The sequence below is a fragment of the Ipomoea nil genome, unplaced genomic scaffold (assembly GCF_001879475.1).
Source record: "Ipomoea nil cultivar Tokyo-kokei standard unplaced genomic scaffold, Asagao_1.1 scaffold2036, whole genome shotgun sequence".
Lineage (NCBI taxonomy): Eukaryota > Viridiplantae > Streptophyta > Magnoliopsida > Solanales > Convolvulaceae > Ipomoea > Ipomoea nil.
In genome coordinates this window covers 1613901-1627619 of record NW_017618464.1, presented here as the reverse complement: position 1 = coordinate 1627619, position 13719 = coordinate 1613901, and the positions used below count along the sequence as shown (strand labels likewise).

Genomic DNA, 13719 nt, shown 5'->3' with positions numbered 1-13719 from the left:
TTTTTAATTGTCAACTTGAAAAATTTTCACTGATATTTATAATTTTTTACTTAGAAAGTTATTACTAATCAATTGTGGATGAAAATAAAATTAGAGTGTGAGAGGGTACACGTTTAACCTTATTTTTAGATTTAATAAAATTTTGTTTGTTTATACTATTTTGTGAGAGTTGAATGAAAAGCGCCATTGCGAAAGTAATTGGAGGGTTACAAATGGTTACGAAAAAAAATCAATAATTGAGTTGTGTATTTTGGCATAATTTAAAGACTGGAAACAAATTTAATTAAAAGAATCAGTGAAATGAGGTGTCATTAAAGTAAAAAATACGTGAGTGTATTCCGGATTTATGATATAAAAAAAAAACATTTATAATTAATAATTATTTACTTATTTTTGTATACTTCCACTTACTACTCACCTAACTTTATAATTGCTTAACTACCTGTTTTACAATCCCCACTACCTATTCCCATCTATCACAAATAACCCATTTCTATCTTCATAGACTAGTGAATGCCCTTACTGGAGTCAACATAACAATTTACATGGGATACACTTAATAACTGAAGGGACCGCAACTTAGGCACCATCGTGCCGCATCCGTCCGCAACTTAGGCATCATCGTTCTGCATTCGTCCACAACTTAGGCACCATCGTTTTGCACGATGGTGCCTCAGTTGCGGACGGAGGTACCTAAGTTGCGGATGGAGTTGGGTACGAGGTGCCTATGTTGCGGAAGGAGGTGGGTCTCGTTCGTTAACGGAATTAACCAGACAAATCGCTCACCAACTAAGAACGGTCATGCACCACCACCCATAGAATCTCGAAAGAGCTCTCAGAGGCATGCGGCGTTTGGCGATGCGAAACGGTGCGTGAGTAGTTATCGACGTGTGCGGGTCAGGTTGGATCCCTGCTCGAGCAGCGACGTCCTGCCAAAGCGTGGCCTAACGATCCTTTAGACCTTCGGAATTCGAAGCTAGATGTGTCAGAAAAGTTACCACATGGATAATTGGCTTGTGGTAGCCAAGCGTTCTAATCATTGGCTTTACCCGATAGAACTCTCGCGCCAGCTCCAACTATCCTGAGGGAAACTTCGGAGGGAACCAGCTACTAGACGATTCGATTAGTCTTTCGTAGTGATTGAATTATATCATATTAGCTTATGTTTATAATTATTTTTCACCCGATTTTCATGAAATATGCAATAAGCAAATAGAAAATAGAAAATGTATTAAAACTAAAATAATAGAGTTAACTTGTAATTTATTATGATCTAACTCTATTTCCCTCCTTAAAATTGATTTATCATATTTTTCTCAAGTTTATTGTAAAGAATCAGTGAATAATTAGAAGTTTAGTGATTAAAATTGTAGATTTTCATTGATACTCACAACTTTTTACATAGAAAAATTATTACTAATTGATTGGGTAGGGAAATAAAATTAGAGTATGAGAAAGTACAGGTTTAACCTTTTAGATTTTGTGAAGGTTGGATGAAAGCCGCGCTATCATGAAAATAATTAACGGAGCGTTTGGTTGGAGAGAATTTAAATTTCATTTTCACTTAATTTCCATTTAATTTCAAATGCCACTAAATTCCTTAATTAGTTTGGTTAGAAGGAATTGCAATTTCACGAAATTGTGATTCTCTCATTTTCATGGAATTAAAATCGCATGTCTCCTTGGGATTTTAATTTCATGGATTTTAGGAAGAAAAACAGATAATAATGAGACAAAATTATCCAATTTTTTTAAACTTAAAATTGATGCCCACAACAACGATATGCATTTTGGACTTCATACTACTTATTCCCTTTCAATTCTCATGCATACCAAATATTGGAATTGAAATTCTCAGTAATTATATTTCTGAAACCAAATACTGGAATTTAAATTCCACTTTATTCTCAATAATTAATCTCTCATGGAATTGTAATTCATTTCCCACGTAATTCCCTCCCTCCAACCAAACGCCCCGTAAAGGGTTAAAATGGTTACGAAAAAAATTGAGTTATACATTTTTGGCACAATTCAAAGACTAGAAACGAATTTAATTGATGACATCTCGGTTACCATTTCAAATGGATTGTCATACATTCGAACCCCTGTGGTGGGGCTAAAAATGTTTGCGAATGTATAAAACATATACTACTTTTTAAAGAATCATGAGTATTTAAAAAAAGAAATGAATTTAATTATGGAAAATAACATTTTCCCCCCATGAGTTATATACTTATAGCACTTTTTTCCCCGAATTATTCAAGTGGCAGTTAAATAAAGAATTATTCAAGTGGCAGTCACCCCCCCCCCCCACCCCACCCCCACCCCCCACCCCCCGTATGTTAAATGAACATATTTACCCTTAAAATAAATATTTCATTTATTTTTCTTCTCTAACTAATTATGACATCTATTTAGTTCAAACCGAACAGACACTATACCACCCAAACCGAAAGGTTTCGATTACAATTTAGAACCGGAACTCGATTCGCGAACTGGAACGGCCGGTTCATGTTCCCATCTGAAAAAATAAAATACATTAATTGTTGAATTTAGACAATTCTAAAATAAAAAATAAAATTTTAAAAGAAAGTTTGAACCAATAGTTCAAACTGGATTTGGAACCATGAACCGGCGGTTCAAAATTAAAACCAAATCGCGGTCATATATACTTATATGTGAGAATTAAAATAAATGCGAAAAAGAATATACATTATTACAAATATTGTAATTTTAATTTTAAGTTAATGCTAGTAGTCGTTCCGATTTGAACCAACGGTTCACAGTTCGTGATCTAATTATTTCGGTTCATGATTTTAATAAACTGAAATTCAAATAATGAGTTTTGGTTCTAAATCATTACGAAAAACTTTAAATTCGATTGCTATAGTGTCTGGTTCAGTTCAAGTGGAACCGTGGTTATCCGTACGTATAAGTAATATAATTTGTTGGAGAAGAAAATAAATACAATGTTTATTTTAATGGTGAAATGTCCATTTAATATATCAGGGGAAAACCGCAACTTTTAGAATAATTGGGGAGCTAATGTGAGTACATAAATAATTCAGAGAGAAAATGTGCTTAGGTGAAAAAAGTGTCTTTTTTTTTTTTTTTTTTGTAATACTATTGACTCTATTATAAGGTAATATCTGTTCTATACTGTCTCTAACTACTGCAGCTCGAAAGAGTCAACACCTCATTATCGGGGTTCAATCTTATAACCTTCTCGGGAAGAGAATCACAAATTCAAAGTGGTGGGGTCTGAAGCACAATGTGCTTGGCCCATTTAATTATAAGAATCAACGAAATGAATTGTCATTATCCTTTTTTCCGTTAAAGTAAAATACAGGTGAGTGTATTCTGGATTTCTGGTACCAAGAAAAAACACAAATTCATAATTAATACGGAGTTGTTATTTTCTTATTTCTTTGTAATTTATTATTATTATTTTATTGAAAACATTATTATTATTACGGAGTATTTTGAAAAAATTCCAGTTTATAATTTTATTAAAGCATCAGCTATTATAAATAGCCTTAAGTCCAGACGGACAATCAAACGACTCCGGGTGACCAGGGGAGAAAAGGGCGACTAAACAGCGGCGTAAAATGGCCGGACAGACTGTCAGTAATCCCGGCGCGGCTGCCAGAGCGAACGTCGGCGTCGGAAGCGATGCTTCGTCGAATGCTTTGTACTTGAACTCGTTCCGCATCTCGGCTGCGGCTGGCAGATTAGCTATGCACGTGGGGCCTCAACCGATAAACGATGTCGTGGAGTTCTGCCAGCTCTGCCTTTCCCTAGCCAGGTACGTTCGTTCAATCCTCTATGCAAAAATCATAACATTCGTACGTATTCTTGTCTTGAATATGAATTAAAATCTATTACAATGCACGAAAAGCAAATGATCTTGTTTGATACACTTGCATTTTTCGAGAATGATGTTTGGTTTTACTGTTTTAGTGGAAAGGAATTTTGAATTGGCTTATGTTTTTAGTGGTTTAGAAGCGCTTCTTTTCCATGATTGCTGTATTATTTGCACGAGGGGTTGTAAGGCTTTTGATGCAAAGAGTATCTGTTTGATCCAGCTGCTAATTAACAACTAGGGAAACTGAAAGTTGTATCGTTTGGGGTTTCTTTATGTTAAAAAAAAAATTGTAGTTGGATTACCAGCTATTGTTGTTTTTGTCACCTTATCACAAAGCATCGATACAAAGAGGAGAGACTGCAAAGAAAATGTGGAGCAAATGTATCATCTATGTGGTTAAAAGTTTTATTTGAGGAATCTTAATGTGGCTTGTGCATATTATTCCTCTGAAAATCTGGAATACTCTGTAAATGAAAATTCTGCTTGAAACTGAATGTGGTCATTATACAAACATATCTATATATGAACTGATCTGGGCAGTATAGGGTTTTATGCATTTGAGCATGCAGATTACACGAATGCATTAACTTGGCTAGAATTCTTTATACCTTTAAAGTTAAGAATAGAAGGCTGGATTCTTTAGCTTGTGTACAACCTGAAATTCTTTAAAATCCAGCTCACTTGGATCTGAAATCTAAATGCTGAAGTGCTGGTCAAGTTGTGTGACCTGGGCCACCTGGCTACTCCAAGGCAATGTAACCTTGGTTTCTTGAACTTGCACGCCATTTTCGGGTGCATTGTCTCTCTCTGTGTTGATTACTTAGGTCCCATGTGATGAATATTACATTTTTCTGTATCAAGCAAATGCTCTGTATTTTCTCAGTAAACTTCCCAACAATAATTCATTTCACTTCCAAATTATGTTTCATTAATTTTGGTTCAATCTTATATTAAAAACTGGCTGCAGTTTAAACGTATTGTTTATTGAACTCTTTTCTAGTAAAACTTTGTTGGAATGAGTATAAGGAAAAGAATAAGCTCAAGTGAGGGTTATCGCATCTAATCTTCCATTGTTTCCTTTTTTATTTTATTTTTATTTTTAATGTTACCAAATGTTTCTCTTTTCATATTCAGATTTGCTGATCATGTAGCATTATTAATTATTGCAGAGGCATTGACTGTGCCATTGCAAGCCATGATGTTCCCACCAAAGCTTTGGAGTTGCCTTCATTGCTTAAACAGGTTCCTTCTTACTCAGAAGTCAAAGTTGTCCTACTCATTTCACTTTACTGTATCATCTTTCAAGAACTTAATATCTCATTTTGAAGTATTCCATTCTAAATTGTCAAGGTGAAAAATGAAAGAATGAAGCTTAGAAGAGAGGAAGTACTCTTAAATCCTGTTTATAATTCCTTGAAAATTACCCACCAGTCAAATTCCTGTCTTCTTCATAAATGCTTTCTTGATTCACTATTTCACTCTCTTCTTTAAGAGCATGGTGACTTTGCATTGCCTCTTCATGCCCATAGAAAAGTTTTCTGTCCAAACCTTGCCCCCTTTTGAGTAAATGAACATGCTACTGTTGGTTGAATCCTCTCCAAGACCTCAAAGGTCTTCTTTTTCTGTGTGGCGATGGTCGTTTTGAACAACATACAGTCCATAAACAACTTTTCCCATTCCATGTACACTATTATTGCTGGATTAGAACTGCCTTTCTTATGCATCTGAGGCATTACTGTAACTGAAACATAATTCTTCCCCAAATTTTTGTATGGTTATAGGTGTGCAGGCGGAAAGATGATTCTCTTATACAAGCTGCAGTCATGGTTCTAATGATTTCTGTTAAGGTAATTCCCGATTACATGCTTACTGCTATAGGTTGATTCAGTACTCAATGTTCATTTCCAAGTACAAGTGATGGTTTCTGTTTCATACTTCATTTGGTCAACTTTGTGGTCCAAACTAGTTTTGATTGAATGTTATGCTTTGGGTAAGCCTTAAAGTCTTATCTTAGTAATAAGTAATAACAGACTCAGACTGCCTGTTCTTAGCTTGACTTTGGTGTAAGAGTATTCTGTAATAGATTTGACTATGGCACTAAGATATCCTACAATACTAGTAGTCTCTTTGCAGACGCGACTTTTTAAATTTTATTTCTTTCTTTATCTGCATCAATTTTCTGTGGGATCTTTTTTTTTTTTTTTTTTTTTTTTTAAAGATTGTAATTTTTTTTTTTCCATTTTACAAATAGATAAAATTTAGGTCACTGTGTCTAGGGATTTACACTAGTATGCCAGGGCTGACATAGCCAGAAAGTTGAGTTTTTTGTATGCTAGATCACCTGTGCAAGCTGAACTGTAAAGTAGCTATGAGTGTGACTAATCTTGTCTGCAGGGAAGTAGTGTTTGATGCAATGTCACTTCACTAGTAACATGATTTCTATGGCATTTTTCTTGCCACCGCAAGTCCGCAAGGAGACTTTCCCAACCAAAAATGACTTTTTAAACATTAAAGGCCTGATCCAGATGTCCTATGCAGGACAAAAGACTTCCTTAGTCTTGCCACACATGTTCTTTAGGACCACCAAACAACCTTCTAACAGATACCATACACTGTAATTTTTACTTTTTGCCAAATTTCAAAATGTACCGCATCCCTTACTATTTTAGTATTTGGCATGGTTACACATTGACATGGAAATGGCTCACTATGTATGTGTGTTTGTGTGAACAAATTTAGTTAGGGAAATTGAAAGCTATAGCCATTGAAATGGAGGTTCCTTAGATTTTCATATCTTAATGAAATATTTTTTCAATTGTATTGTTGGTTTTGAATCTTGCCATGTAAATATTACCTATCTCTTATCTTAAAAGTTGTGTGCAACTTTCTGTGACTTCATTGAACCTTTCGTGATTTGTAGAGTGCTTGTCAGAGTGGGTGGTTTTCTGACAAAGATTCTGAAGATCTTTGTCATCTTGCAAATGAGGTTAATATCTTGTTTTTACTAATACACTTATCTCTGTTTCATACTTTCATTGGTTCTTACGGTACTAGTTTGCCTCTTTATTGTTTGTTTGCATATTTCAGATCTCTAGCAGCTTCTGCACTGAACCAGATTTCAAATGTGAACCTAGTAGTTATCTATCTCTCCTCTCAATGATTATGTCAAGGTATGAAATTTGTCACTCTTTTTCTTGCCTCACTGGCTGCACATGTAGTCCTTTGCTTAAAATTTTTAACTGAACACAGTCAACACACTACAATTTTGCATATTCATTGATTTGATCTTTAAATTTATGACTGTTCAGCAGGCTACTTTTACCCAAAACAAAATGTCAAAAAGAGAAAAAAATCCCATAATGTAGCCTGTATTATAATAGTTGGATAATCACACTTTACTTGAGAAGAAGGATGTCATGCTCACTCTATGTTATTCTTTATTTTTAGTTTTGTTATTGCTATTAGTGTACATTTTCTAATCTCTGTCATAGTCAAATTCAGCAATTTGTATGTTTTTTTTTTGTTAAGCTGATTTTGGCATGGGAGTTAGTTTTCTCTCTCTGCTATCTTTAGTATATATATGTCTCTGTAAGTTCCTTGTATTAGGAAAAAGCATAAACAGTGGACTCTTCTTTTTTTGTAACTATAACTATTACTATTTAGGATGAACTCTATTTGGTGACACCACCTATCCTGTATGAATTTCTTTATGGAAACATAAACTTAAACATCAATTGTTTGAGACTGAAAGTTTAGTAGCTATTCAAAAGAAATACAAGAGCTTCATTTCTCAGATGATAGGCTCAAGGATATAACTATTTTCAAAATATTAGTTTTAACTCTATTGAATGATTTTCACCCATTAATGTTACTGAAGAATTCCTTTGCATGGGCAGATTCTTTCCCCTATTGAAAATGGGTCAGATATTTGCCTTTCTGGAAGTTAAGGTACTCAATTACTCATGTATACCAGCCACCTCTTCCTATGCATGTGCATGTGTGAGTTTTTTTGCTGGAGGATTTTGTAAATTGAATATGTTTGGTACTAATGATATTTTTCCTTTTCTAAATTATAGTCTGGATATGGCACTTTCATCAATGACTTTCACATATCGGAGAGTGTGAAGACTACTGCAAAAGATAAAATAGTATGCACTTTCTCCATAGATTGAAAATCATGCTTAAATCTGAAATCTTCTGAAATGAGTTTGTTCAAATAATTCTTGCTACTACAACCTATGCTAATTTTTTTTTTGCTTCTATGATTAGATGTACTTGCTTTTAGATAGTATTATACAGTATCTGGACTTTTTTCCCCTTAAAGTGAAATCATTCTGCCTTCTGGCTTTTGCTTGTTCATTCCTATTTATTTTGATATCTCAATATTGCAATCTATTGCTGCTTTTATCTGAGAGTTTAGGAAATCAAACCTATATAACATCATCTATATTGCTGTAACTTTTATAACAATCTATGTCCTCATTTTTACTTGAATTCAGGTGTTATCTCAATGCACATTATTTAGTATCTCTTCACATACACATACACACTGAGTCTAGTAATGCTACTAACAGTTTCTTATTGGCTTTCACTATTTCTCATTCTTGTATCTAATAAGTTTTCCCAGGGGAGGGACTTACAAGAGTTAGTTGATGGTTTATTAACTTGATTATACATCGTGAACTTTTGTTTTTCATTCTTCATTGTTATTTGAAAATGTGGCGAGCATTAAACGTGCTGAATGCCATATGAAGAATTACTAGTAGAATCATGGCCTCATTTTTCATTTCCTTTTTGCCTACAGAGGTTACTAGTTGCTCAAGTAGATAATACGGAGACGTCTTCATGCCTTATAAACCCTCCTCAAGCAAAGTATGAAACAGTTTCCTATCTTCTATATCTTTGTGCGAGTCTGTATTAATTAATGTCTAATCTGTTCGAGTACTCTGCTCATACATCGTGCTTCTTATTTGCAGCTTTCTCCTTAATGGTAAAGGAGTGGAAAAGCGAACAAATGTGTTAATGGTCTGTTGCAACAATAATTTTCTGAAGTGTTATTATAGTGGATCTAGTTGCCATTGGTGATTTAATGCAATTTATGACTAGTGCTATTTCCTTAATAAATTTTCTTGCTAGGATACTGGACCTCAGATTCCAACAATTGTATCACATACGCTTAAATATGGAACAAATCTTCTACAAGCTGTGGGCGAGTTTAATGGTATGTCCATAAAACTGTTTTTCAGTATCCAGTATTTCCGTTTATGTTGGTAGTTTGTACAACCATACTCTTTTTTGTTCATCTTTGAGAAGGAAACTACATTGTTGCTGTTGCCTTTATGAGCATAATGCCAACCCCGGACCCCGCCACCCTTCTAAATTATGTGCAACCCACTCCAGCATCAGTAGATCCAGGTATGCATCAAGGAGGTTTTATTATTATTATTATTATTATTATTATTATTATTATTATTATTGTTGTTGTTGTTGTTGTTGTTGTTGTTTTTGTTGTTGTTAATCTTAACCTGAACTATACCATATCTGTTGAATAAGGTCGTTCTGAAGTTGGTTAAAGACTTAAAGTATAGATTTGGTCCTTTTACTTAACCTTCAGGCTTTCTTACACGTTGCTGACTTGGTAATACATGTATACTGCTAGATCATTTTTCATGATTGCATGTTGCTGAGAGAACGTTGCTGACTTGGTAATACATGTATACTGCTAGATCATTTTTCATGATTGCATGTTGCTGAGAGAAATGGGAATATTTGGTGTGGCTTGGAAAAAAATAGGAAGATTTTAGAACTTGGACAAAAATGGGCAAACTAGTTTGGGAGATGCATGAGAGAGTGGCTTGAGTTTTGCTGTACTGTTATGCCTGCACGCAATAAGGAAAAAAGCAATTGATTTGTAGGGTCAAATGCATTTGGAAATTGGTCGAACGCATGTACTGTTATGCCTGTACTGTTATGTCGAACGCATTAACATAAAATCATTTCCTAGAAATATGTGAAATTGGTTTTGAAAATTGAAATTGTATCAAATGCACTTGGGAAATGTGTATCTAAACACTATTTCCAAGACTAGATTTGCCTATTTTTGTCCATGTTTCAAAGCTTTCTATTTTTGTCCGTGGCACACCAAATATTCCCATTTCTGTTAATTTCCTGTTGAATAAACCAATTAAGTGAAAAGTCTGGGTCACACTCACACTTCAGTGTTTCTATTTTGAAGCAAAGAAATTATAATGAAGTCTCCTCTACATGTTTTATTGTTGGATTTCCCTACATTAACATCTGCTGTGTTGTATGGTTTCCTTCTGATTTTGATTCACTCTTTGCGTGTTTCAGCACACTTAACTTGCTGTATTGCTTACTGCTCCCACCAAAATGTAAAATTTGTCCCAGTGGTTGATGTAATTTTCTAATGATGTAGACTCTGAGATAATTGAGGGGCCATCAAGAATTTCCCTGAATTGTCCCATAAGGTATGCTGTTTTCTTCTCCAAGGGTTCTTCAGATTCTGACATGCTAGGATAGACTAAACAGATTGTCTGTATCAAAAGTTCCTTCTACTCCACCTGAAAACTTCTTTCTTTTCTATTTTTTATTTTTGGTTTGTGCATGTGTATATACCACACACACATATAGCTTCCCTGCCTAACAGAAAGGTGGATGCTTCAATTTGGATCATTTTTACTGGAATTATACAAAGATGAAATGTTTATTAGTTCTGACCACCCCCCTTCTGCCCAATGGAGTTTGATTCTTTTCTCTTGATTCCTGCAAACTGAGCATTCTGATAATCATTTTGTCTTTGCTTGTACAGCTTCAAACGTATAAAGACTCCTGTTAAAGGCCAGTCATGCAAACATCTCCAGGTGACTGCTCATAACTGTTGTGCAAATTACAATTAACTCAGAAATCCTATCCAGCATAGTAATAGGTCACATGTAGAGTACTAAGTACTTACATGTGTGATTGTTATTTTCAAAATGCTTATATTTTCTCCTTGAGGTGTTATATTAGATTGATTTATTATTATTATTATTATTATTATTATTATTATTATTATTATTTAATCTTTGCTTGATATCCATCAGCTCCTGAACCTGACTGTAAACCATGTGCTCTCTACACTTCTCCAATTAGTCAATCAACTCTTCTATCATTTTTCCTTTATTCTGTAATTGGGTCTTTGATTTGTCAGCACTACAAAGTCTGACATCACAAATCTGAAACTAGTTTTGGTTTAGCCAGTTTCTCCATCATATCCCTTTCAATAATTGGGTTTAACCTTAACATGTTTCTATTGTCATAGTGTTTTGATTATCAGAACTATATTGATATAAATTCGAGAAGGCCATCTTGGCGTTGTCCTCACTGTAACCAGCATGCCTGCTTCACTGACATCCGTATTGATCAAGACATGGTGAAGGCAAGTATTGTTTTGCATGTTCTTCCTTCCTTTCTTTCTTCTTCTTCTTTTGTTTTTTTTTTTTTTTAAGAATTCTTTTTTGTTTAAATTACTATTTTGCCTTTGGAGTAACATAATTTTCCTCTTAAAGGTTTTGAAAGAAGTTGGGGAGAATGTCACTGATGTGATCCTCTCTTCAGATGGTTCTTGGAAAGCAGTCTTGGAAAGTGATGATCCTACTGGCAATCCACCTGTAAATAAGCCTGATATTTCTATGGATGAAACTATGCTGCCAGATTCTAATGGCATCGCAAGCTCCTCTGCAGATATTTTGGATCTTACTGAGATAGATGATGCAATGGATGTGGTGGCTACAGGAGAGATTGAAGACCATAAAAGTTTACAGACCAACTGCCAAAATCAACCTTCTACATCTAATCCAAGTGAAGTTAATCAGGCTTCGCACATGGACGATGCTTTCTGGTCAGCATTTTATTTCCCCAGACTAGAACCAGGAACATCTAGACCTAGTTCCAATATGCAGATTGATGGCGTTTCTGAGCCTGTTCCTACAAGTTCGATGCTGTCATCCGTCTTAACTGATGCTCTTATCCAAGCCTCTGCCATGCAGGGTGGAGATTCATCTCCTAATAACTTGCAGTTACAACAGTACCAATTTGTAAACTCAGTAATTGCTAATGAATATGGCAGGATGCCGTCAATAGTTAGACATGCAGTAAGTAGATCACCGATTGCAGTTCAGGCTCTTCCAGCTCAGATGCCCTCTCCCGTACATCAGCAAAGACCAAGAGGTACCATCGGTGATGTGATTCTCAACGTCCCTTCAGCCACTCCTCAAGCAACATCAGTTAGCACAAATGCTGGTTCTAGTAATGTTGAAAAGCCGCAGCAGCAACTCTCCAGATCTAACTCAAATATGGTCCAGGCATCACAAGTGTCGCCATCAACATTACCTAATAAACAGGTTAGTTACCCTAAATAATCATTATGGCTCTATTTGTTGACTATGGTTCTGAGATTTTGTATTGATGGGCTTTCCTCTCGTTATTTCTCTTGCTAGCAGCTGGAGCATTCTTCTGCTCCTATTCGCCCAACTCAACAGTTTGTTGGCCATAAAAATCCAATTCACACACCAACCCCTTACAGAGCTTCTTCAGGACTCACAGCTGAATCACTTAACAGAATTCGGCAGGGAATGGCGAACCAGCAGACACCCTATACCGCAAACCAATCTCCGGGCCTTTCTCGATCACCTGCTCCCAGTTTATCGCGAAACAATGCTCAAGGCAGTTTGCAGAGTGGTGTAGGCCAGGCAAGAGGTGTTGCTAGCGGCCAACACCTTCAGCCAACGCTTGCTGCCCAAAGGACAGCCCAGATAGCAAGGCCTGTTCAATTATCTAGAGCCGCCCCTCCTCTTTCAGCAAATGCTGATTCACCAACGCCATCATTGATTGGCGATCAAAGGGGAAGTACACCAGGCACAGTACCAGTGGATTTACCTACAGATCAGGACTGGCGTCCCACAGGCCGTATGCGAGGAAGCCTATCAGGACGGGCATACAACGAGGCATTGGAACAGTACATCATTCGGCCAACCCAGCAAGCGCAAGCTCCCAGGCCATCCATTCCACCCAATATCTCACCACAGTTGCAAGCCCTCATGGCCAACAGATCTGTGCATGCATCTCCGCCAGTAAATCCGCCATCTTCTACACCAGCTGCTGCACCCGATGCTTCTTCAGCTGGTTTACCTCAACATTCTTCTGGAATGCAATAGATTTAAGTAGGTTTGGCTAAGGGTGTGTGTCGGACGGATCGGTTTTTCGGAAGCACAACCCGTTCGGTTTAAAAAATTATAATCCAATCCGGGAAAAAAAATTCCTAAACCCATCGGATTATCCTAAATTTGGGTTCGGTTGGATATGTCGGATTGTCAGATTAAATCGGATTTGAACATTTGATAATATCTGGATTAGATCAGAGATGTGTTATTCCCCAATGTAATGTATAGTGGCAGTATGGTTTTATATATGAGAATTCAGCCAACCTAGCTCATATATATGTGGAGCATTCTGTTGTTTTCTTACGATGTTCATCATATAAAACTACTATATAGGATGCATGTCTTATAACTAATTTCGTAACTTGTGACATAATTGCAGATGAATGAATGCTTATTCAGTGAATTGCGGCATCTGGCAATGTGGTTTCTTGCCTCTCATCACAAAGGCAGCAAGCAACACTATGAGCAGACAATATATTGAAAGAAAGAATTGGTACCTGTTAAGTGTTGAACTATGAAACTGTATATATAGCTCTCTATAAAACTGTACAAGATAGAACCTATTTATACATAGGCTAAAGACTACTAGGCCACATAATTCAAAACAGAAATGAAAGACCGAGAGCAACTCTC

The 13719-nt window shown here is 35.9% G+C and overlaps 1 protein-coding gene across 2 annotated transcripts; it reads left to right on the top strand.

Annotated features, from left to right (window-relative positions):
* The first annotated feature begins 3542 nt into the window (after window positions 1-3542).
* LOC109148249 (E4 SUMO-protein ligase PIAL2-like) lies at window positions 3543-13385 on the top strand. Of its 2 annotated transcripts, none has more exons than XM_019296123.1 (16): window positions 3543-3805; window positions 5035-5107; window positions 5647-5712; window positions 6786-6851; window positions 6953-7035; window positions 7762-7813; window positions 7942-8013; window positions 8670-8737; window positions 8842-8890; window positions 9002-9086; window positions 9179-9280; window positions 10302-10353; window positions 10695-10746; window positions 11187-11303; window positions 11434-12267; window positions 12364-13385. In XM_019296123.1, exons 1-16 carry the CDS (start codon window positions 3609-3611, stop codon window positions 13078-13080), a joined length of 2685 nt encoding a protein of 894 aa, XP_019151668.1. In that variant the 5' UTR covers window positions 3543-3608; the 3' UTR covers window positions 13081-13385. The 2 variants fall into 2 exon arrangements, with proteins under 2 accessions (XP_019151668.1, XP_019151669.1); XM_019296124.1 differs by having other exon boundaries at window positions 3544-3805; window positions 12367-13385.
* Window positions 13386-13719: the final 334 nt, after the last annotated feature.